This window comes from Aquarana catesbeiana, linkage group LG13 (assembly GCF_042186555.1).
Source record: "Aquarana catesbeiana isolate 2022-GZ linkage group LG13, ASM4218655v1, whole genome shotgun sequence".
Classification (NCBI taxonomy): Eukaryota; Metazoa; Chordata; class Amphibia; order Anura; family Ranidae; genus Aquarana; species Aquarana catesbeiana.
Genome location: NC_133336.1, coordinates 193,065,437 through 193,092,114, shown reverse-complemented (window position 1 = coordinate 193,092,114; position 26,678 = coordinate 193,065,437). Strand labels below are relative to the sequence as shown.

The window sequence follows — 26,678 nt, the reverse complement described above, 5'->3', positions numbered from 1 at the left end:
TAATAGAGCCTATAGTAGCCTCTCGTACTGAGTGAAGTTGGGTATGTGGAACCAGGAAATAATCTATATGGGAGTAATACTTATAGGGAGAAGAATAAAACGTATAATCTCTCTCTGTGGGATGGAGTAAATGTCATATATCAATCAGTTGGCTTTTATGTAAAGTTTGAGCGATGCGGTTACGTGCACTAAAAGAGATAGATGACAGTCCAGAGGAAGTGTCCTCAACTGGAGTCAGTGGAATATTCAAGTCTTCCCCAATGATCAACTGGCCTTCTGTAAATTTGATCAGCCGCTTAAGCACTTTATTTATAAAGGCCTCTTGGTGATTATTGGGGGCATACACTGTCACCAGGGTGATCCCAACCTCACCCACTTTGTCCTTCACAAACAGGAAACGTCCTCTAGGGTCTCTGACCAAGTCTATAAAGAACCATGGTAGACACCCCCCCCCCGGACTTCGCCTTTTGATTTGTAGCATGATAAACTGTCGGGAATGACTGTCTTTTTAGGATAGGTACTTTATCATCTCTAAAATGTGTCTCCTGTATAAATGCCACATCTGATTTATAACGCTGCAAATCATGTAGGAGTATCCGCGTTTTTTCCGGCGTAATTAGGCCCTTAGTGTTCAACGAAAGCACACTGAGGGTCTCCATGGAATGACTCTAAAAAAAAAAAAAAAAAAGGGGGAAGCCCCACCTAAAAAAAAAATAAAAATATATTGCTAAAAACGCTCACCGTTTAAGCCCGGTATCTGAGCGTCACCCTATGTTGGGGTCGTGGACAGAGATAATCGGATATAGAGCTCCAGGACTATCTGCTCCTCTCAAACATCTAACATTTTAACATTTAAAAAAAAAAACAAAAAAAAAAAAAGAAACTGGAAGGGGAGAGATCCGTCCTTTTAAATCATATCAAGCAGCCTACATTACTGTAAATATTATTACAACCTGATTATTTACCGGTCGTGGGAACACTAACCTAGAATAACTAACCTAGAATAAACAATTTATAATCTAAATAAATAGATACATCTTTCTTTTTCTTCCCTTCCCCTCTCTCCTCCCCTTTCCCTTCCCCCTCCCCCTCCCTCTCCCCCTTTATGTCTAGATGCTTCATATTTTCCTAAAAGAGCTAGAAGGAGAGAAAAGCAAGGGAGGAAGCAAGAGAAAAAGCCAACGTTTGGGCTATGTCAATCCGTCTCTATCACTACACATTTTGCTAGAACCTAATGGTTTTACGGGTCCTGAAAGCAAATCCCTGGGATAAGCAACTTATAATCTAAGCACCTATGATAAAAACAAGTTCCCTTTGATATCTAAGAGCTCCCCTTTCCCAAGAAAATGAAAAAAGGCAACATAAAGGCCCATCCTATTTATAAGACCTGCATTTAGGTCATATTCTAAAGGGCAATCCGTCGTGTAACCATACCCTCTCTTATTTTACCCATTAGGGTACCAATTCAGAGAGGGTAACCAACCCTCTTCCTCAGAAGTACCCTAATCCTGTATTAAGGGGGGTCCTGAGTGGAATCTATAATATAGTCTATTCCCCCCTCTACAAAAAAACAAACAAAAAACAAACAAAACAATACTTTGGGGGTTCCTCTCTGTCGCTATAGATTCCTTTCCCCTCTCATCCTCCTACCCAGTAGGAGGTGAGGGGTCCGGGGACGTCCTCCATTCAGGGGTGTCTCTAAAATCCCCCCCACCAAAAAAAGAAATTTTAATATAAAACTCCCCCCTCGAGGTTGATTCACTTTATATAATATTATCCTTATATAGAACTCCTAAGCAAAAAGGAAATAAGAACATATAATATTCGAAGTGAAAAATAGTGACTTAGGTGAGAAAAAAAAAATTCCGATAAGCCCCCACCCGCAGACCCCCACAACCACCGGGCAAGGGTTGTGGGGATGAGGCCATTGTCCCCATCAACATGGGGACAAGGTGCTTTGGGGGCTACCCCAAAGCACCCTCCCCATGTTTAGGGCATGTGGCCTGGTATGGTTCAGGAGGGGGGCGCTCTCTCGTCCCCCCCTCTTTTTCTGCGGTCTGCCAGGTTGCGTCCTCGGATAGGGGGCTGGTATGGATTTTGGGGGAACCCCTACACTATTTTTAAAAAATTTTGGTGCATGGTTCCCCTTAAACCCTTCACCATTTAAAAAAAAAAAATTGGCGCAGGGTTCCCCTTAATTTCCATATCAGACCCGAAGGGCCTGGTATGGAATTTAGGGGGACCCCACGCAATTTTTTTTTTACATTTTGGTTCGGGGTTCCCCTTAATATTCATACCAGACCCAAAGGGCCTGGTAATGGACTGGGGGGGCCCCATGCTCTTTTTTTCAATGAGTTTTATCTATATTGCCGAGACCCGACAATTCATTATAACCGAGATCAATTGCTGTGGTACTGTTCTAAACACTGGAAAAATGTGCCACTTTACAGGAATACTATAGACACCCCCCAGGTACGATATTTAAAGGAATATTTAATTTTTATTGTTTCACTTTAAGCATCAATAAAAAAATCACTTTAAAAAAAAAAATTGCATTGATACATCTTGTCCCCTGGGGCAGGACCCGGGTCCCCAAACAGTTTTTCTCACAATAATTTGCATATAAGCCTTTAAAATAAGCACTTTTGATTATTCATGTTCGTGTCCCACAGACTTTAATGGTGTTCATGTGTTCTGCCGATTTCTTTGCTTGTTCGCATGTTCTGCTGCGAACTGAACAGGAGGGTGTTCGGCTCATCCCTAGTTACTATTAGGGATGAGCCGAACACCCCCCGGTTCGGTTCGCACCAGAACCCGCGAACGGACCGAAAGTTCGCACGAACGTTAGAACCCCATTGACGTCTATGGGACTCGAACGTTCGAAATCAAAAGTGCTCATTTTAAAGGCTAATTTGCATGGTATTGTCCTAAAAAGGGTTTGGGGACCCGGGTCCTGCCCCAGGGGACATGTATCAATGCAAAAAAAACTTTTAAAAACGGCCGTTTTTTCGGGAGCAGTGATTTTAATGATGCTTAAAGTAAAAAAAAAAAAGTGAAATATTCCTTTAAATATCGTACCTGGGGGGTGTCTATAGTATGCCTGTAAAGTGACGCGTGTTTCCCATGTTTAGAACAGTCCCTGCACCAAATGTCATTTTTAAAGGAAAAAATCTCATTTAAAACTGCTTGCGGGTTTAATGTCATGTCGGGTCATGGCAATATGGATGAAAATCAGTGAGACAAACGGCATGGGTACCCCCCAGTCCATTACCAGGCCCTTTGGGTCTTGTATGGATATTAAGGGGAACCCCGCACCCAAATTAAAATAAGGAAAGGTGTGGGGCCACCAGGCCCTATATACTCTGAACAGCAGTATACAGGCGGTGCAAACAAGACAGGGACTGTAGGTTTGTTGTTAAGTAGAATCTGTTTGTAATTTTGAACATTTTTAACGTGTTTAGCTCCAGCCAAAAAAATCTTTTCTAAGCTTTTTGGAAAACATAGGGAAGGGTTATCACCCCTGTGACATTTGTTTTGCTGTCTTTCCTCCTCTTCAGAAGATTTCACCTCACTTTTTTGTCCCAATGAAAAATGTTTTTTGAAAATTTGGGTTTTTTTGTGGAACAAGGATTGGAAAGCATCAGTGGAAAGGAGAAATTGTTTTCCCATATTAACTCTTACAGGAGAGAATTTCCCTTCCTAGGGGTAGATTTCATCTCACTTCCTGTTGTCTCCTTCCGTTTGCAAGTAGGAGTCGTTTGTAAGTTAGATGTTTGAAAGTAGGGTCCTGCCCTATATACTCAGCAGAAATTTGGGCCTTAGGTGTTGCTGTGGCCACAACACTGTAAGCCCTCACAGGGCCCTGCTGTGAAATATTAGATCAAGAATTGTAATTACATGCCCCTGTTGAACAGGAGCTGAAAAATTAGGCCTTAGGCACTGGTGCTGGTGCCACAACACTGCAACCCCTCACAGACACTCTAGTTGGAACGCAGGAACGAGCCCTGCTGCAAAGTATTGCTTCAAAAATTGTAATTACACGCCCCTGTTAGACAGGGGCAGAAAAATTGGGCCTTAGGCACTGGTGCTGGTGCCACAACACTGCAACCCCTCACAGACACTCTAGTTGGAATGCAGGAACGAGCCCTGCTGCAAAGTATTGCATCAAAAATTGTAATTACACGCCCCTGTTAGACAGGGGCAGAAAAATTGGGCCTTAGGCACTGGTGCTGGTGCCACAACACTGCAACCCCTCACAGACACTCTAGTTGGAATGCAGGAACGAGCCCTGCTGCAAAGTATTACATCAAAAATTGTAATTACACGCCCCTGTTAAACAGGGGCTGAAAAATTGTGCCTTAGGCACTGGTGGTGGCGCCCAGAACCAAAAATGTTCTTACAAGCTATCAGCGTGATGATTGAGGAGGAAGAGGATAATTACTCAGGGATAGTCACTCAGCATCAGCATAGGCAGTCTTTGAAGGGATCTGAGATTTCAAAAAAAATTATTCGGTTACATCAGCATCAGGTTCTTGGTAGCTGGTGGTGATCCAAGACTCATTCATTTTTATGAAGGTCAGCCGATCGACCGAGTCGGTGGACAGACGCACCCTGTGATCGGTTACCACGCCTCCAGCAGCACTGAATGTGCGTTCCGAAAGAACGCTGGATGCAGGACAGGCCAGTAGCTCAATTGCATACTGTGCAAGCTCTGGCCAGTGATCCATCCTCAAGACCCAGTAACCCAGAGGATTTTCGGTGGGAAAGGTGTCCAAGTCTGATCTTGCCCCTAGGTATTCCTGCACCATGTAAAACAGACGCTGGCGATGGTTGCTGGAACCGATCATACCTTGGGGCTGCGGACCAAAAAATTGTCTGAACGCATCGGTCAGACGGCCACCTTCTCCACCGCTCCTTCTTTGACTGACCGAAGCCTCAGCAACACGTTGTCCAGAAACAGGAGTTTGTAACCTCCCAGTCTCTGGGAACGCGTTGCACAGACCTTTCTGCAAGGCCTCCCGAAGATGTTTCATCCTCTGCTCCCTCTGCGATGGCAAGATAAGGTCCGCAACCTTACCCTTGTAACGTGGATCAAGGAGGGTTGCCAGCCAGTATTGGTCCTTCTCCTTGATACCACGAATACGAGGATCCTTACGCAGGCTTTGCAGGATCAGGGAGGCCATGCAGCGTAGGTTTGCTGAGGCATTCGGTCCGGAGTCCTCTGGGTCACTAAGAGTGACATGGTCCGCAGCCACCTCCTCCCAGCCACGTACAAGTCCATGTGTTTCTTGGGACTGATCCCTTAAAGACTGCTGCTGATGCTGAGTGCCAGGCTCCACCTCCATACTGACACAATCTTCCTCCTCCTCTTCCTCCTCGTCCTCTTCCTGTGTGATCGGCGGGCACGCAGGAACACTGTCTGGATAAAGGGGGCCTTGAGAGCTAAGGAAGTCCTCCTCTTCCTGCCTCTGTTCTGCCTCAAGTGCCCTGTCCATTATTCCACGCAGCGTGTGCTCCAACAGGTGGACAAGGGGGACAGTGTCACTGATGCATGCACTGTCACTGCTCACCATCCTCGTGGCCTCCTCGAATGGTGACAGGACAGTGCATGCATCCCTGATCATGGCCCACTGGCGTGGGGAAAAAAAACCAAGCTCCCCTGACCCTGTCCTGGTGCCATAGTCGCACAGGTACTCATTGATGGCCCTCTGCTGCGTGTGCAGCCGCTGCAGCATGGCCAACGTTGAGTTCCACCTGGTGGGCATGTCACAGATTAGGCGGTTCTTGGGCAGGTTAAACTCCTTTTGGAGGTCCGTCAGCCGAGCACTGGCATTATATGACCGGCGGAAATGCACACAGACTTTCCTGGCCTGCCTCAGGACATCCTGTAAGCCCGGGTACCTGCCCAAGAACCGCTGCACCACCAAGTTAAGGACGTGAGCCAAACAGGGCACATGGGTCATTTGTCCCTGTCGGAGGGCAGAGAGGAGGTTGGTGCCATTGTCGCAAACCACCATTCCTGCCTTAAGTTGGCGTGGCGTCAACCACCTCTGAACCTGCCCCTGCAGAGCTGACAGAACCTCTGCCCCAGTGTGGCTCCTGTCCCCCAAACACACCAGCTCAAGCACCGCATGGCATCTTTTGGCCTGCGTACTTGCGTAGCCCCTTGAACGCCTACGGAGCACCGCTGGTTCCGAGGAAGAGGCCATGGAGGAAGAAGAAGAGGAGGGGGTGGAGGAGAGAGGTGTGTCACAATCAGCATTTTGGAGGCGTGGTGGCGGAACAACCTCCAACACTACTGCACCTTGTCCTGCATCCTTCCCAGCTGCCAGCAGAGTCACCCAATGCGCCGTGAAACTTAGGTAACGTCCCTGTCCATGCCTGCTGGACCATGAGTCAGCGGTAATATGCACCTTACCGCTGACCGCCCTGTCCAGCGAGGCATGGACATTGCCTTCCACATGCCGGTAGAGAGCCGGAATCGCCTTCCGTGAGAAAAAGTGGCGTTTGGGTACCTGCCACTGAGGAACCGCACATTCCACAAACTCACGGAAGGGGGCAGAGTCTACCAACTGAAAAGGCAGCAGTTGAAGTGCTAGCAATTTTGCCAAGCTAGCATTCAACCGCTGGGCATGTGGATGGCTGGGAGCAAACTTCTTTCGGCGGTGCAGCAGCTGGGGCAGGGAAATTTGCCTGGTACAATCTGACGTCGGTGTACCAAAAGCAGATTGCCCACAAGTACTTGGCTGTGACACACCTAATTCTACACCTTCATTCCTCTCACTGCAGGTCTCAGAGAGGACTGAAGGTCTAGTGGGGTTGGAAATCCCAGCTGATGAGGAGCAAGGAGAGATCCTCTTTGTTCTTTGGTGTGGGTCTTTTAGATACGCTTGCCAACGAACTGCATGGCAGGTCAACATATGTCTGGTCAAGCATGTGGTACCCAAGCGGGAGATGTTTTGGCCACGCGAGATACGCTTGAGACATATGTTGCAAATAGCAGCGGTGCGATCTGATGCACTCGTCTCAAAAAAGGCCCACACCAAAGAACTTTTTGAATAACGCGCAGAGACTGCAGCGCCCTGCACATGTGGAGCTTTGGGGTGTGATGCAGTCAATGTGCTGCCCTTAGGCTGGCCCCTGGAGGGCATCCTGCCTCGTTGGTGATGTGCCGCCGCCTCCTCCTCCTCCTCCTCCTCCTCCTCCTCCTCTCTCCTATCAGGCACCCACGTTGAGTCAGTGACCTCATCATCCCCTCCCTCCTCATCACTGGAGCAAACCTGGCAGTATGCTGCAGCAGGGGGAGCATGACTGCCAGATTGCTGTCCTTCTTGGGCACCCCCTCTGTCCGTGCTCATGTTACTGCCTTCATCGAGCTCAGTATCGTCATCAGAGCCTTCCAAACGCTGGGCATCCTCCTGGAGCATGTACCCAACACTGTGATCAAACAGTTCGAGGGAATCCTCATGAGGACATGGTGGAGCTAGGGAAGGAGTCACTGATGACATTGAGCTGAGGGAAGAGGCCGCTGCTTTGCCAGACAAAGCACCCTGGGCATGGGTGAGAGAGGATGAGGAGGATGAGGACGGCTTGGTCATCCACTCGACCAAGTCTTCCGCATGTTGCGGCTCAACACGGCCAGCTGCCGAAAAAAAGGCCAAGCGTGTCCCATGGCCACGTGCTGATGAGGATGCACCGTCTCCACGACCAGCACTAGACACAGAGCCTGCTTGCCCTCTCTTATTGGCTTGTGACTGTCTGCCTCTCCTTCTTGGCCTTCCAGACATACTAATGGCCTGTAGCTGCACTAAGCTGTGATAGAACACCTGTAATTTTCTTCAGGTAGCTTTATATACTGTAACCAGACAAGCCTGTCTGTCAGTAGGAAGATAACAGGAACGGATCTAGCTGAACACTGTGAGCAGGACGCACTGTACTAAATGTAAATAGTCTAGCTGCCTGACCGTGGTACTAATAGGATCAAATAGAACACCTGTAATTTTCTTCAGGTAGCTTTATATACTGTAACCAGACAAGCCTGCCTGTCAGTAGGAAGATAACAGGAACGGATCTAGCTGTACACTGTGAGCAGGACGCACTGTACTAAATGTAAATAGTCTAGCTGCCTGACCGTGGTACTAATAGGATCAAATAGAACACCTGTAATTTTCTTCAGGTAGCTTTATATACTGTAACCAGACAAGCCTGCCTGTCAGTAGGAAGATAACAGGAACGGATCTAGCTGAACACTGTGAGCAGGACGCACTGCACTAAATGTAAATAGTCTAGAAGATAACAGGAACGGATCTAGCTGAACACTGTGAGCAGGACGCACTGCACTAAATGTAAATAGTCTAGAAGATAACAGGAACGGATCTAGCTGAACACTGTGAGCAGGACGCACTGCACTAAATGTAAATAGTCTAGAAGATAACAGGAACGGATCTAGCTGAACACTGTGAGCAGGACGCACTGCACTAAATGTAAATAGCAGGAACGGATCTAGCTGAACACTGTGAGCAGGACGCACTGCACTAAATGTAAATAGCAGGAACGGCTCTAGCTGAACACTGTGAGCAGGACGCACTGCACTAAATGTAAATAGCAGGAATGGATCTAGCTGAACACTGTGAGCAGGACGCACTGCACTAAATGTAAATAACAGGAACGGATCTAGCTGAACACTGTGAGCAGGACGCACTGCACTAAATGTAAATAGTCTAGAAGATAACAGGAACGGATCTAGCTGAACACTGTGAGCAGGACGCACTGCACTAAATGTAAATAGCAGGAACGGATCTAGCTGAACACTGTGAGCAGGACGCACTGCACTAAATGTAAATAGCAGGAACGGATCTAGCTGAACACTGTGAGCAGGACGCACTGCACTAAATGTAAATAGCAGGAACGGATCTAGCTGAACACTGTGAGCAGGACGCACTGCACTAAATGTAAATAACAGGAACGGATCTAGCTGAACACTGTGAGCAGGACGCACTGCACTAAATGTAAATAGCAGGAACGGATCTAGCTGAACACTGTGAGCAGGACGCACTGCACTAAATGTAAATAGCAGGAACGGATCTAGCTGAACACTGTGAGCAGGACGCACTGCACTAAATGTAAATTGCAGGAACGGATCTAGCTGAACACTGTGAGCAGGACGCACTGCACTAAATGTAAATAGTCTAGAAGATAACAGGAACGGATCTAGCTGAACACTGTGAGCAGGACGCACTGCACTAAATGTAAATAGCAGGAACGGATCTAGCTGAACACTGTGAGCAGGACGCACTGCATTAAATGTAAATAGTCTAGATAGAAGATAACAGGAACGGATCTAGCTAAACTGAATACAGTGTATATATATATATGCAACACCTGGGATGCATATATATACACAATACACTGTAAGTGCAGCTAACTGACTGACTGTTCTGCCTAATCTATCTAACTCAAATCAAATGACACTGTCTCTCTCTCTCTCTCTCTATCTCTCAGCACACCGGAACACACACTACACAGGGCCGCCGTGCAGGCGGCCTTATATAGTGTGGGGTGTGTACTAAATCCCCTGAGCCATAATTGGCCAAAGCCACCCTGGCTTTGGCCAATTACAGCTCTCTCTACTGACGGCGCTGTGATTGGCCAAGCATGCGGGTCATAGTGCATGCTTGGCCAATCATCAGCCAGCAATGCACTGCGATGCCGCAGTGAATTATGGGCCGTGACGCGCCACACGAATTTAGCGCGAACGGCCCATATCGTTCGCAATTCGGCGAACGGGCGAACAGCCGATGTTCGAGTCGAACATGGGTTCGACTCAAACACGAAGCTCATCCCTAGTTACTATAGACTGTCAGGAGCAGAAACAATTACATAAACTATGTATACTTCTTAAGTGGAACTCTGGCCAAAAATAACAAGTTATAGTTGAATAGCCCATTAAAAGATGAAAAAAAATATTTTCCTGCAATGATTACCTTTAATACAAAGATCTCTTCCACAGTACCTATTTTCTGCTGTTAATTGTCCTCATTTTAGTGGCCAGCATCATTCATCCCACTGAGCACAGGTCATCCCGGACCAGCCCCCAACTTGTGACTGATCAGTGAAAGAAGCAGCAGCAGGAAGGGCACTATGGGCACGACGGGCCTGTGTTCGTCTTCTTGGTGGCAGCGGTATACTACTTGTGCTTGCCACCTCACCAGCTTTAACTGCACTTATGGGACTCACCACGTCACCACGTGATACTGCAGTGCTGGATGTACGACCAGGATGTACTAGGCCGCTGGTGCTTGCCAGGTCACCAGAAGGAATAGCGACGCTAGTACTTCTCTGCTCCATACGAGAGCCCTGCGGTTCTTGCACTTCAAGGATAGAAGAAGAAGTTCGGGGTCTGGTACGCCTGACCTTGGCAGGGACCACAACTCCGTCGTCAGAGCTATCTGTCATGGAGCCGCTGTCCTCTACAGGTTCGTATTCTGAGCCTGAATCTGACAGATGAGTGACTTCCTCTTCACTATCTGTCATGCTCAGAAACGTGTAGGCCTCTTCACTAATGTACCTTCGATTTGCCATTTTGGGCTCTAAATTTAGGGGTACACTAGTGAGACTAAAATAAGAAATGTTTGCGCTGCGCTTGATAATCTAATAAAATGGTGCACAAAATCATTAATATATAAATACCGAATAAAATAAAAACAAATTAATAACTTCCTATATATAATGTGTACATTAACTTCTATATTGTGCTTACATCTGAAACAATTAAAGTGCAATGTGCATGTACAATAATACCAAAATACAATTGCTCAAGTGATGTATCAAACAACATGCAATATCTCGCATTCAGTGCAACATGCAAAATTTCAAATGACATAAATTTACATAAAAGTGCTCAGTGCTTTTTTTAAAACGCAATCACTATAATCTGTGTTCAGTAATCTCCATATTCTAGTGTCCTTAAAATATCCAAATCAAAAGTGCATCTGTGTCCAGCGAAATCCAAAAGATCCAGTGCAATGAATCCGAGTGCTGCAAACAACCGTGATATATTCTGGTGACCCCCCAAAGTGATTGCGCTCACCTCAGAGCGTGTGACACAGTGGCTAACTATGTCAAATCACGCTTGGTAGCCACTCATTGGGCTCTGCAAGGTATAATAGATGCGATCTCCACTCACTCTGGGTTGAAAAGGCTCCATAGACATCCAGTCATAAAATGAAGAGAGACTACATAGTGTAATACTATCAAACACTATTTTATTAAATATAAAATCACTTCCCACAGAGGGGTACTCACATTCTCCTGGTGCTGCTGTGCACCAGACAATAAAACGCTGTATAAAACCGCTAGTTAGTATGCCGCAGGGTAAGTGTTTTTCTCCCAATTCAGCTGTATGCTTTTTCGTCCGTCCTGGCCCCTCCCCTACGCGTGTTTGACACAGGGGGTCACGTGTCTTCATCAGGGGGATATGATTGGACGGGTGCTCTGTCATTTAAATACTCTCCCGGCGGCCATTTTTCCTGTGATCGCAGACTAGATCCTAATGGGCTACATTACTCTATCTCATGTATTACGAATCAGTGAAAAGACGCTGTATAGTAAAATATTATCACTTTGTAACCCATTCTATACCTATACTAATCCAGGACGAAGCTTCAGGAGGAAAAATAAGTTACCCCGCTGCACCAACATAGCTATGCATAATACAATACATGTTTAATCAATTGTTAAAATATAATAACATATAATAAAAGTAAGCCATACAAAAAAATGAATAAAATAATAATAAACGGTAATGTGTGTCTTAAATTCCTCCCTTGGAATATTATAACAATAAAAAACTGAATCTCTCTAATCATAATACGGACGCTATCCCATACACATTATGTTAGGGATTACCAAATGCCATAGCTGTTATGGAGCCTGTATATCTGAATGAAGACGCACAAGCTCCAAATGCTGGACATAGCAATCTCCATACAAAATTAACCCTTACATCCTTAAATCTCTCCGAATGCTGGACATAGCAATCTCCATACAAAATTAAACCTTACATCCTTAAATCTCTCCATTGGTGTTATCTGTAATATCCCAATATCAGAAGGGGGAGGAGGTTGTTTATCCTCTCGAACAGCAGTGAGAAGGGGTGGGGGGTAAATGTCTTGGTTGTATCAGAATAAATTTAAAATTAAAATTAAAAACCAAAATAACAAACATATAAATTATGCAAATTCCAACAGACTTAAATCCTTAAAATAGATAAAATCTTAAAACTCAATTAAAAATTACTCAAAAAGCATGTAAGATCAAATTCTTTGTTCAACCCACCAGGCGACAAAGAGCCAAGCTGGTAAATCCACCAGGATTCACGTTTACTAATGTCCCTGACGTAGTTGGAGCCCCTCCAGTTACGCTTGGGTGCTTCAATTCCCCAAAATTTCATACCTTGCGTACTTTGATTATGAACCCTTTTGAAGTGTATGGAGAGGTGATGTTTATCGTGTCCCTTTCTAATATTCCTTACATGCTCCTCCATACGGTCTTTCAAGGCTCTAGTAGTGCGGCCCACATAAATAAGGTTACAGGGACATTTGATCGCATACACCACCCTTATTGTATCGCAAGATATAAAATCCTCTATAGTATGCAACCTACCCCTATGGGGATTAGAGAACTCCTTCACTCTCTTATTATTAGAAGGAACCCTGACACAGCTGTAACATCTTCCACAGCCGAAAAAGCCCTTCATATTCCAGAACATTTTAGGCTTTAATGGGGGTGGTTCCACTATATTGTGTACTAGCCTATCGCGCAGAGAGGGCGCTTTCTTGTAAACAATCTTGGGTTTATCGGACAAAAGGTCTTTTAGGTGAGTATCTTGCTTAAGTACACTCCAATATTTCTTTAACCGCTTGCCGACCGGCGCACGCCGATGTACGTCGGCAGAGCGGCACGGCTGGGCAAATGGGCGTACATGTACGTCCATTTGAATTTCCCGCCGTGCCCGTGCGTGCGCGCCGCCGGCGGCGCGCGTGCGCGCCGGCCGGGAGCTCCGTGAGTCGCGTCGCGGGTCCCGCGGACTCGATCGCCGCGGGGATACCCGCGATCACCTCACGGAGCGGATGAACGGGGAGATGCCGTTGTAAACAGCATCTCCCCGTTCTGCCTAGTGACAAGTGTCACTCGATCTCTGCTCCCTGTCATCGGAGCAGAGATCAGTGACGTCACCCACACAGCCCATCCCCCTACAGTTAGTAATCACTCCCTAGGACACACTTAACCCCTCCCCGCCCCCTAGTGGTTAACCCCTTCACTGCCAGTGTCATTTACACAGTAATCAGTGCATTTTCAATCGCACTGATTGCTGTATAAATGACAATGGTCCCAAAAATGTGTAAAAATGTCCGACATGTCCGCCATAACGTCGCAGTCACAATAAAAATCGCTGATCGCCGCCATTACTAGTAAAAAAAAAAATTATTAATAAAAATGCCATAAAACTATCCCCTATTTAGTAAACACTATAACGTTTGCGCAAACCAATTAATAAACGCTTATTGCGATTTTTTTTACCAAAAATATGTAGAAGAATACGATCGGCCTAAACTGAAGAAAAAAAATTTTTTATATATATTTTTGGGGGATATTTATTATAGCAAAATGTAAAAAATAATGCGTTTTTTTCAAAATTGTCGCTCTTATTTTGTTTATAGCGCAAAAAATAAAAATCGCAGAGGCGATCAAATACCACCAAAAGAAAGCTCTATTTGTGGGAAAAAAAGGACGTCAATTTTGTTTGGGAGCCACGTCGCACGACCGCGCAATTGTCAGTTAAAGCGACGCAGTGCCGAATCGCAAAAAACGCTCTGGTCAGGAAGGGGGTAAATCCTTCCGGGGCTGAAGTGGTTAAAATCCTCTCTACATCCCTACTTTGTAGACTATAATCCAAAACAATACAAGTACCATCAAATTCTTTATTTCCCACAGCTGCGTTTTTATCTCTCAACAAATCATCCCTGTTTAGATTCCTGACCACATTTCTTTCTTTCTTCAAAAATTCTTTTCGGTATCCTTTATCTAAAAACATTCCTTCTAATCTGTCTGACTGGGTTTCAAAGTCGTCTTCAAGTGTGCAATTTCTCCTCATCCTCATGAACTGGCCCCTGGGAATGTTATCAAGCCATGGTTTATGGTGGCAGCTTGTAGTGGAAATGTAGGAGTTACGATCTGTAGCCTTAAGAAAGGACCTCGTGATCATACCTTCTGCTGTGTTGAGTATCTCCAAATCCAAAAAGTGTATACGGTCCTTACTTATATCCCAAGTCAAAGAGATGTTACGATCGTTATCATTCATGGTTTCCAATAGCGTCATTAATGATTCTCTACTCCCCTTCCACATAATTATAAGATCATAAATAAATCTTTTATATAATGCTATATCTGTATATTGTTCAACCATTACTGACTCCTCCTCCCATTTAGCCATGTATAGGTTTGCTACGCTCGGGGCGAATTTAGCGCCCATAGCAACACCCTTTATTTGCAGAAAGAATTTATTATTGTACCAAAAAAAATTATGGTGTAAACAAAAATCCAAACACTTCAACATAAATCCACAGAGGCCTTTATCAATCCCTTCCTCCTTATCTAGGGCCCATTCCACTGCTTCCAGAGCGCCCTCATGGTCAATGTTGGTATATAACGATGACACGTCTCCCGTAGCCATAATCATATCATTTTCCATGTCAAGTTAATTTATCAATTGAAGGGTGTGCTTGGTATCTTTAAGATAAGCTCGTGTCTTTTTCACCAGAGGTTGTAGATGTAGATCTATACACTCCCCGAGCCTTGATGTTAAGGACTCGATCCCACTCACAATGGGTCTTCCTGGGGGATTAGAGCTATCCTTATGAATTTTCGGTAAGTAGTATATTACAGGAATCCTGCTAACCGTGGGAATTAAATACTTGGCTTCTTGTTTATTTAAAAACTGGTTGTCCACACCATGTTTGATAATGAGATCTAATTCTTTCTTAAAGACCTTCGCGGGATCAGCACTCAGCGTCTGATATGTGCTGTTATCACTCAGTATTCTATTCATTTCATCTTTATATTGCTGCAATGAAAGTACTACAATGCCCTCCCCCTTTATCTGCTGGTCGTACTACTATGTCAGTTCTTTTCTCTAATGAATCCAATCCTTTCTTGAAATCTTTGTGCTCGTATGCCTTCTTGATGGGTAGCTGTTCCAGCTCAGTAGTGACCAATTTTTTAAAAAGATCTACATATCTATTGTTAGCTACGTGTGGATTGAAAACGGAGTTATTACGAAGATTAGTAAATTTATTACTTATAGCCGTTTTTTCTACTGAGACTCACAGGCAAAAAAGCTCCTGTTAGCGACTGTATCAAAACACTACCAACAAAAACTGTTAGCGATCGCAGGGATCAGGCCTGACTCTGCGAACGCTGCAGTTATGCGTTTAGTGTTTTGTAAGTGACAGTGATCAATCGATACTGCACTTGGGTGGGCTGGGAAGGGCTGGGCCGAGGGGCAAAACGCAGGTGCTAGCAGGTATTTGGGCTGATCCCGCTAACACTGCGTTTATGGGAACCCTAAACTGCTGGGGATGCTAGTATAGATCTGATCGGATCAGATATTGATCCGTACAGATACTATACCACTAAGGGAGGTGTATGCTGCGTGCGTGGGTGTTAGTGGTACTGGCGCTAACCTGACGGTGCCTGGGGCGACGCAGACCTTATCTGACCCTAAAAACGTAACTTATATCACTGCCGGGCAATTAGGGGGTTAAACCTTTATTAGGTAATAAACAGCAAACTATAATAAACAAACTAACTAACCAGCGTCACCCGTAACACTTATACGGTGATCACTGGTGAAAGGGTTAACTAGGGGGCAATAAGGGGGTTAAAACCTTTATTAGGTAGTATATGGGGGTCCCTGTCGCTATAAAACACTGACGGCGAACCTATATACTTACCTCCCTAACTAGTGTCACCAGTGACACTAATACAGAGATCAGAAAAACGATTGCTTAGTGACACTGGTGACGAGGGGTGATCAAGGGGTTAACCTTTATTAGGGGGGGTTGGGGGGGTATCCTAGACCTAAAGGGGGCTAATACTAACTGCCCTACCACTTATAACTGTCACAAACTGACACCAATGCAAAAAAAAAAAACTGCTATTGGTGTCACTGTGACAGGGGGTACAGGGGGGTGATCGGGGGATGATCGGGGGGTGATGGGGGGTGAAAAGTGTGCCTAGTGTGTTCTACTGAAAGTGTAGTGTTGGTGCAACTCACCAACGAAAAGACCGGCTCGAGGAGAGATGACATCACTTCCTCTGCCTCTGTTTACATTACAGAGGCAGAGGAATGATTTAATTGGCTGGGAGCGATCGCGAGGAGGTGGCCACGAATGGATCCGATCGCCGTGGAGAAATGCCGACCGCCTCGGGCACCGTTACTTTGCCTGCCCGTGCCATTCTGCTGACGTATATCGTCGTGAGCGACTGGTCGTCGGCAACTGGTTAAATATTGTGCCTGGGGGTGTCCTTAGTCTGCCTGTAAAGTAGCGCATCTTTCCCATGTTTATAAGTGAACCACAGCAAAATGACACCACTAACCACTTCAGCCCCGGAAGATTTGGCTGCTTAATAGCCAAGCCATTTTTTGCGAATCGGCACTGCGCTGCTTTACCTGACAATTGCGCAGCCGTGCGATGCTGTTCCCACAAATAGAGCTTTCTTTTGGTGGTATTTGATCACCTCTGCGGTTTTTATTTTTTGCACTATAAACAAAAAAAGAGCGACAATTTTGAAAAAAACACAATATTTTGTACTTTTTGCTATAATAAACATCCCAATTTTTTTTTAAAAAAGCTAATTTTTTTCCTCAGTTTAGGCCGATATGTATTCTTCTACATAATTTTGGTAATAAAAATCGCAATAAGCGTATATTGATTAGTTTGCGCAAAAGTTATAGCGTCTACAAAATAGGGGATATATTTATGGTATTTTTATTATTATTATTTTTTTTTACTAGTAATGGTGGCGATTTTTATCGAGACTGCGACATTATGGCGGACACATCGGACAATTTTGACATATTTTTGGGACGATTGACAATTATACAGCAATCAGTGCAATACAAATACACTGATTACTGTATAAATGTCACTGGCAGGTAAGGGGTTAACACTAGGGGGCGATCAAGGGGTTAACTGTGTTCTAACTGTAGGGGGAGTGGACTGACTATAGGAGATGACAGATCGTGGTTCCTAGCTATTAGGAACTCACAATCTGCCTCTCCTCTCCTCACAGTACAGGGATGTGTGTGTTTACACACACTTCTCTGTTCTGCTTCTAGTGCCCGCGACCGCCGGTCACGAGCATCGGCACCCCCGCAGTGCAGCGAGCACGCATGCGCACCTGCTATCCTGCTTAAAGGAGCCGACATACAGCTATGACAGTTGGCGCTGACCTGCCGTAGTATAATGCTGGCTGGTCAGCAAGTGGCTAAAGGAAAAAATGTAATTTAACTGCTCGCATCTGTAATGTATTGTCGGATCCCGGCAATATACATAAAAAAATTACATTGAAAAAAAAATGGCGTTAGTTCCCCCCCAGTCCATTACCAGGCCCTTCATGTCTGGTATGGATATTAAGGGGAACCCTGCACCAAAATTAAAAAACACAATTGCGTGGGGTTCCCCCCAAAATCCATACCAGGCCTGGTATGGATTTTAAGGGGAACCCAGTGCCAAAATAGAAATAAAAATGGCATGTGGGTCCCACCAAAAATCCATACCAGGCCCTTATCCGAGCATGCAACCTGGCAGGCCAAAGGAAAAGGGGGGGACAAGAGTGTACCCCCCCCTCCTGAACTGTACCAGGCCACATGCCCTCAACATGGGGAGGGTGCTTTGGGGTCCCCCCCAAAACACCTTGTCCCTATGTTGATAGGGACAAGGGCCTCGTCCCCACAACCCTTGCCCGGTGGTTGTGGGGGTCTGCGGGTGGGGGGCTTATCAGAATCTGGAAGCCCCCTTTAACAAGGGGACCCCCAGATCCCGGCCCCCCCCCTATGTGAATGGGTACATTGTACCCCTTACTTAATCACCAAAAAAAGTGTCAAAAAAGTAAAAATGACAGTAGACAATTTTGAACAATTCCTTTATACAAAATAAGTGTTCTGCAATGTAACGTCATCTTCGATCACAGCGCCGCCGGTCCTGAGAAAAACAAAACAGAAAAACTCTGCCTCGATGGGAGGCTCCCTCAGACTGCAGCCTTTTTGTGTTGACAGCTCTTATATAGCTGAGAGCAGGGCCACCCGGTGACATAAGACTTCTGATGTCATGTGACGTCACATGACATCAGAGGTGGGCGTGCTCAACCATTTACATCACCGAGTGAGCACACCCTCAGCTATATAAGAGCTGTCAGCGCAAAAAGGCTGCAGTCGGCAGGAGCCTCCCATCGAGGCAGAGTTTTTCTGTTTTGTTTTTTTTCTCGGAATCGGCGGCGCTGTGATTAAATATGGAGTTACATCGCGTGATATTTTATTATTATTATTTTTTCTAATAAAGGACTTGTCCAAAACTGTGTCCTGTCATTTTTACTTTTTTGACACTTTTTTTGGTGAATGGCAGGGGTACAATGTACCCGATACCCATTCACATAGGGTAGGTGGAATTTGGGTGTTCCCTTGTTAAAGGGGGCTTCCAGATTCTGATAAGCCCCCCACTCACAGACCCCCACAACCACCTGGCAAGGGTTGTGGAGAAGAGGCCCTTGTCCCCATCAACATGGGGACAAGGCGTTTGGGGGGACCCCAAAGCACCCTCCCCATGTTGAGGGAATGTGGCCTGGTATGGTTCAGAATGGGGGACACTGTCTCATCCCCTCCCCCCCTTTTCCTGTGGCCTGCCAGGTTGCATGCTCGGATAAGGGTCTGGTATGGATTTTGGGGGGGACCCCCACGCCATTTGTTTTACATTGGAGCGGGGTTCCCCTTAAAATCCATACCAGACCTGAAGGGCCTGGTATGGATTTTGGGGGGATCCCCATGCCATTTTTTTATTTTGGCGCAGGGTTCCCCTTAATATCCATACCAGACCTGAAGGGCCTGGTAATGGACTGGGGGGAACTCACACCGTTTTTTAATGATTTTTATGTATATGTATATTGCCGGGATCTGACAAAACATTACAGCCATGAGCAGTTTTAAATGACATTTTTTCCTTTCCAAATGTCATTTTGCTGCTCTCATTCATAACACTATGTACGGCTACTATGTAAGCAGCATTACATAGTGTGGGGCGTGAAATCAGCCCCCTGAGCTATGATTGGCCAAAGGCACCCTGCCTTTGGCCAAACATGGCTCTCACAGCAGACCGCGCTGTGGTTGACCAAAGCATGCAGGTCAGGTGCATGCTTTGGCCTATCAGCATTGGCCAATCTCGCAGTGCATTAACAGTCTCGTCGTTCATTATGGGGCATGCCATGGATGTTAACATTTCCCGCAAATGCCCCATAATGTTCTAAATTCTGCTAACACCAGATGTTCGAGTCGCACTTACGTTCAAATCAAACATCGGGCTCATCCCTACAGTTAAAGCACCTCCCCCACACAGTTAGCAAGCAAGCACTCCGTAGAAACACATTTAACCCTTTGATCACCCCTGATGTTAACCCCTTCCCTGCCAGTGTCATTAGTACAGTGACAGTGCATATTTTACTAGAAAAAAAATTAATAAATAAAAGTTCCAAAAAATTACCCATAGAGTGTAGACACAATAACTTTTGCGCAAACCAATCAATATATGCTTATTGTTTTTTTTTACCAAAAACATGTAGGCAAAATAGCTAAATTGATGAAGATTTTTTTTTTATATATGTATATATATATATATATATATATATATATATATATATATATATATATATATATATTTTTTTTTTTTGGATGTGTTTTATAGCAGACAGTAAAAAATATTGTTTTTTTTTTTTTTTTTTCAAAATTGTCGCTCTTTTTTAGTTTGTACGGCAAAAAATAAAAACCACAGAGGTGATCAAATACCACCAAAAGAAAACTCTATTTGTGGGGAAAAGGACATCAATTATATTTGGGTACAGCATCGCACGACCACACAATTGTCAGTTAGAGTAATGCAGTGTCGTATCGTAAAAAATGCCCTGGCCATGAAGGGGGGTAAACCTTCTGGAGCTGAAGTGGTTAAACTAAAAAAAAACATGTTCTTCTTTCCATTAGTGCTTTTAAGGATTATTTGATTAGGATATAGTGCTGAGGTCTGTGTCAGCAGGCTTTTGTTCAGAACAGCTTTGCTACCCATACAAGTCTATGGAATGCAGAAGCATACCTCCCAACTTTTGAACTTTAGAATGAGAGACAATTGAGGGACTAAGTGAGCTGAGACGCACGAGGCAGCAAAATGTGAGTGTGGCCAAAATCTTAATGGTGGGAGGGACTTAATAGGTATGGTTAAACAAAACCCAGCTCTCTCACCAATGCCCCCAGCTCTCACTAATGCCTCCCATCTGTCTCCCCTCTCACAATTGCCCCCCCCAGCTCTCTCATCAATGCCCCCACCCTAACTTTATAAGCAATGCCCCTCCAGCTCTCTGAGCGATGCCCCTCCCCACCCTCTCACCAATGCTCCCTTCAGCTCTCTCACCAATGCTCCCCCTCCTCTCTTTCTAATGCCCCCCCCCAGCTCAAATCCAATGCCCCCCCAGCTTTCTCAACAATTCCCCCCTCCTCTCTTACTAATGCCCCCCCAACTCACTCACCAATGCCCCCCCCCCCCCAGATCTCTCACCAATTTCCCCATCCTCTCTTACTAATGCCAACCAGCTCTCTCACCAATTCCCCCTCCTCTCCTACTAGTGCCCCCCCCCCCCCCTGCTCTCTCACCATTTCCCTCCTCCTCTTTTACTAGTGCCCCCCCAGCTCTCTCACCAATTCCCCCCTCCTCTCCTATTAGTGCCCCCACCTCTCTCACCAATCTTCCCTCCTCTCTTACTAGTGCCACCCCAGCTCTCTCACAAATTTTCCCCTCTTCTCTTACTAAAGCCCCCCTCTCCTCTCCTACTAATGCTCTCCCAGGGCTCTCTCACCAATACCCCCTTCTTTCTTAATAATGCCCCCAGCTCTCACCAATTCCCCCCTCTTCTCTTACTAATGGCCCTCCCCCAGGTCTCTCACCAATTCCCCCTCCGCTCTTACTAATGCCCCCCCCTCCCAGCTCTCTCACCAATTCCCCATCCTGTCTTACTAGTGCCCCCCCCCCCCAGCTCTCTCACCAATTCCCCCCTCCTCTCTTACCAGTGCTCCCCCAGCTCTCTCACCAATTCCCCCCTCCTCTCTTAATAGTGCCCCCAGCTCTCTCACCAATTCCCCCTCCTCTCTTAATAGTGCCCCCTCAGCTCCTCATCTCTCTCACCAATTCCCCCTCTTCTCCTACTAGTGCCCCCCCTAAGCTCTCTCACCAATTCCCCCTCCTCTCTTACCAGTGCCCCCCCAGCTCTCTCACCAATTCCCCCTCCTCTCCTACTAGTACCCCCCTGCTCTCTCACCAATTCCCCCTCCTCTCTTAATAGTGCCCCCCCAGCTCCCTCACCAATTCCCCCCTCCTCTCTTACTAGTGCCCCCCCAACTCTCTCACCAATTCCTCCTCCTCTCTTAATAGTGCCCCCCCAGCTCTCTCACCAATTCCCCCTCCTCTCTTACTATTGCCAACCAGCTCTCTCACCAATTCCCCCTCCTCTCCTACTAGTGACCCCCTGCTTTCTCACCAATTCCCCCCTCCTCTTTTACTAGTGCCCCCCAGCTCTCTCACCAATTCCCCCTCCTCTCTTAATAGTGCCCCCCCCAGCTCCCTCACCAATTCCCCCCTCCTCTCTTACTAGTGCCCCCCCAGCTCCCTCACCAATTCCCCCTCCTCTCCTACTAGTGCCCCCCAGCTCTCTCACCAATTCCCCCTCCTCTCTTACTATTGCCCCCCAGCTCTCTCACCAATTCCCCCTCCTCTCTTACTATTGCCCCCCAGCTCTCTCACCAATTCCCCCTCCTCTCCTACTAGTGCCCCCCCAGCTCCCTCACCAATTCCCCCTCCTCTCCTACTAGTGCCCCCCAGCTCTCTCACCAATTCCCCCTCCTCTCTTACTATTGCCCCCCAGCTCTCTCACCAATTCCCCCTCCTCTCTTACTATTGCCCCCCAGCTCTCTCACCAATTCCCCCTCCTCTCTTACTAATGTACCCCCAGCTCTCTCACCAATCCACCCCTCCTCTCCTACTAGTGCCCCCCCAAGCTCTCTCACCAATTCCCCCTCCTCTTTTACTAGTGTCCCCCAGCTCTCTCACCAATTCTCCCTCCAGAATTTTCTGTGTGCTCAGCGGGATGTTTGTCCACCGAGCGCACAGTCAATAGATTTTGAAGGAGTGGTGCCGGGAAGCCGGCCGACAACGGATGAGTCATTAGCTGTCAGTGAGCTTCCCCACTGACACCTGATTAGAAAAAAAAATTACACAATTTGCAGGCAATAGAAAAGTGTGGGGGTCCCCCCCGAATCCATACCAGGCCCTTGGGTGCTTTGGGGTGGGGGGTCCCAAAGCACCTGCCCCATGTTGAGGGCATGTGGCCTGGTAGGGTTCAGGAGGGGGGGTCGCTCGCTCATCGCCCCCTTTCCTGGCCTGCAAGGCTTTACTTCTCCTGTGGGTCACAAGAGTGCAGAACTATGGTCTATAGCTTGCTGTCTGCTGACATCAAAGAGCCGCCCAGATGGCTGACAGGCCTCCCACAGAGTCTGGCACTCAAGTAAGCGATGGAGCGGCAGATTAGAGAGCTAGTGACTGATTGGCACCATCTTTCTGCTCACTGAAGACCAAGAACTGAGCAAACAGCGGTCTTTGATCGCTCAGTTCTCAGTTTTAGAGGCGGAGGGGGACAGATGCTGCATCCACCTAGGTGAGTATAAATGTATTTTTTTTTCAGAAACCGAACTTCTCTTTTAACCACTCACCGCAAACCGCAGATAGCTGCCATAACTCTGGTATTTCCAGAAACGGCAGGCGGTCCTTATTAAAAGTGGTCTCTGCGGTGGATTCGCCGCAAGATCACTTTTATCGGGGGCAGAGAGGGCCCCCTCCCGCTGCGCTCCGGTCATCTCCGCCACTTACTGGAGACGCTGATAGCGGCGGAGACGATCCGATCTGTTACCCTTACAGACCAGGAGCCAAGTGAGGGAAAGATGGCCCCCACTCGGCTCCATAACATTGGATGACGGAAGCGATGTCAAACGTCACTTCTGTCCAATAGTCTTAAAGGGAAATTTTTTTTTTTAAAGACATTTATTTAATTATTGCATTTAAGTGTACATATGAGATCTGAGGTCTTTTTGACCCCAGATCTCACATTAAAGAGGTCCTGTCATGCTTTTTTTCTTTTACAAGGGATGTTTACATTTCCTGTAATAGAAATAAACGTGATCCAAATTTTTTTTTTTTAAAGGACAGTGTAAAAATAAAAAATAAAAAGCAAAATAAATAAGAAAACATTTTTTTAAAGCACCCCATCCTGCTGAGTTAGCACGCAGAAGCGAACGCATACGTAAGTTGCGCCCGCATATGAAAACGGTGTTCAGACCACACATGTGAGGTATCGCAGCGATCGTTAGAGTGAGAGCTATAATTTGAGCACTAGACCTCCTCTGTTACTCAAAACTGGTAACCTAGAGACATTTTTAAACGTCACCAATGGAGATTTTTGGGTGCCAAAGTTTGTCGCCATTCCACGAGCAAACGCAATTTTGAAGCAGGGACATGCTGGGTATCAATTTAATTGGCATAACATTATATGTCATATAGAAAAAATTGGGCTAACTTTACTGTTGTCTTATTTTTTTTTTTAAAGTGTATTTTTTCCCAAAAAAGTGGGTTTGTAAGACCGCTAAGCAAATACAGTGTGACATAAAGTATTGCAACGACCGCCATTTTATTCTCCAGGGTGTCTGAAAAAATATATATATAATGTTTGGGGGTTCTAAGTAATTTTCTAGCAAAAAAAAAAAGATTTTAACTTGTAAATAACAGATTTCAAAAAGAGGCTCGTACCTTAAAGGGGTTGTAAACCTTTGTGTTTTTTCACCTTAATACATCCTATGCATTAAGGTGAAAAAACACCTGGCAGTGACCAGCCTCCCAGCCCCCCCATTTTACTTACCTGAGTCCTGGAATTTCTCACAGCAGAGATGCGCTCTTCCTCTGCCCGGGGTTCTCGACTCTTGATAGGATAGATGGATAGCAGCGCAGCCATTGGCTCCCACTGCTGTCAATCAAATCCAATGACGCGGTGCAGAGGGGTGGGGCCGAGTCCGGCATTCTGTGTCTATGGACGCAAATTCTGGACTCGGGAGCGCGCCCGCAAGGTAACTCCCTGGGAGAGCGCTTCTCCTAGGGAGTTATACGATGTGGGAGGAGCTACCAGCGCCGCCGACATCAGGTTCACATTGAAGTTTGTCTCTTAAAAGCTCATCTTCTTTCAGTTGTCAGTTTGTAAAAAATTTTGGGTCAACCTACAAACATGCAATGTACAATAGTGATGTCATCTCCATCTAGAAGCCGACATGCACACTACTTAGTTCGATGCTATCCCAGTGGTGCTCACAAGAAACCTCCATAAACTTGCGAGTGGAGCCCAAAGGTTTCATCTATGTAGGGGCCTCCAAAGGTTTCATCATGTAGGGGCCTCCAAAGGTTTCATCATGTAGGGGCCTCCAAAGATTTCATCATGTAGGGGCCTCCAAAGGTTTCATCATGTAGGGGCCTCCACAGGGTTTAATCCAGCTCTGATCTTTGGTGGTCAATGTGTGATGTTTTTGGTGAAATTAGAATCTATCCTGACATAAAAAACCTACCTGCTTCGCTTTAAAATTTCTTCTAATGCTTTACTGACATTAGATATGTTCAGAAATGACTATGCTCACCTTGAATGACCACACTTACTACCGCACTTCTTTTCTTCATCCCCTTGTATAGAGTTCTTGCTTCACAGGAATAATTCCCAGAATCCTCCAGTTGAGCCAATGGGATTATATATTGATGAGATGAATTACATTTCTGAACCTTCTTTTCATTCTGGTAGAACGCGAATTGCAGTTCAATGTCATTTCTTAATGTGTTTATACTCGTGTTACATGTTAGAATAATTCTGTTGTCTTCTCTGGGAAAATCTGGGTTTGTTACAATTTCCGGGTGAGAGAAGAGCTCTGCATAGACATTAATACAATTGTAAGCAAAATCAGAACACAATAGTAAATAAGTTACATTTTGCAGAGGGGTAGTCTAGATCTTAATCTTCTCCCTCCTCTTGTATCGTGTCCTTCTCACCTTGTATTTGGACATTTATCTCTTTACTCTTCTTAGTTAAACGATTGGATGACCTTCTGACTTCACAGATATTATACCCAGAATCCTCCAGTTTAGCAAACAGGATTCCATATTTACTGGAGGAACCAAATTCTTGAACGTTCTGTCCATTTCTTTGGAAAGCAAACTGCACTTCTGTGGCTGATATGAATAGAGAAGGTTTGGTAAGACATGTCAGTGTGATATTGTCTCCTTCTTCTATTGTGTTTGCGGACGCTTTGATTTCCAGGTCAGTGAAGGACTCTGAAAGAGAGCAATAGAAATAAAATGCATTCTTGGTCTAATACTTCCTAATGGAGCCAATGAAAGCTGATCACGTGATGTAAACAGAGTCGGTAAAAAAAAAAAACCTGTTCACCGACTCCTATCAGAGGGACATTGATCCCGCTGCCTCACCTGTGTCTACCAGTGTCACCTGCCAGTGCCGATCAGTTCTGCCAATTAGTGCCTCACCATCAGTGCCACCTATTAGTGCCCATCAGTGCCACCTATTGTGCCCTTCAGTGCCACCTATCAGTGCCACCTATCAATGCCACCTATCAGTGCCCACAAGTGCCGCCTCATCAGTGCTCATCAGTGCCTCTTTATCAGTGCCCATCAGTGCCTCCTTTTCAGTGCCCATCAGTGCCGTCTATCAGTGCCACCTATCAGTGCCCATCAGTCCAGCCTTTCAGTGCCCACCAGTGATGCCTCATCAGTGCCCATCAGTGCCTCCTTATCAGTGCCCATCAGTGCAGCCTAACAGTGCCTATAAGTGCCCATCAGTGAAGGAGATAAATTACCTGATTGCAAAAATTTTATTAAATAAAAATGAAAACTTTTTTTTTTTCTTTTTTTTTTGTTTGTTTAGAAAAAATAAAACCCCAGTAGTGATTAACTATCATCAAAAGAAAACTCTATTTGTGTAGAAAAAAATAATAAAAATGGAAACGGGTACAGTGTTGTATGACCGCGTAATTGTCATTCAAAGTGTGACAGCGCTGAAAGTTACAAATTGGCCTGGGCAGGAAGGGGAAGTGACACTGAATAATAGACTTATTTTCCAAAAATAATCTATACACATCTACTATCCAAGTATAATTCAAACCTTGAATTATACTTACCATTTATTTCAATATTCAACTCATTGCTTCTCTTTTTCACATTACTGTTTAAAGTTTTTGCTTCACAATAATATTTCCCAGAATCCTCCAG

At 45.7% G+C, this 26,678-nt stretch overlaps 1 protein-coding gene across 1 annotated transcript in view; it reads right to left on the bottom strand.

Moving 5' to 3' along the window:
• LOC141116639 (hemicentin-1-like) overlaps positions 1 to 26,678 on the bottom strand; it is a 198,634-nt gene that overhangs the window by 166,112 nt on the left and 5,844 nt on the right. Inside the window, exons 2-3 of the mRNA XM_073609031.1 lie at positions 25,446 to 25,727; positions 25,043 to 25,324 (exon numbers count right to left, since the gene is read on the bottom strand). Coding sequence (XP_073465132.1) covers positions 25,043 to 25,324; positions 25,446 to 25,727 — 564 coding nt within the window. The remainder of the gene's footprint in view (positions 1 to 25,042; positions 25,325 to 25,445; positions 25,728 to 26,678) is intronic.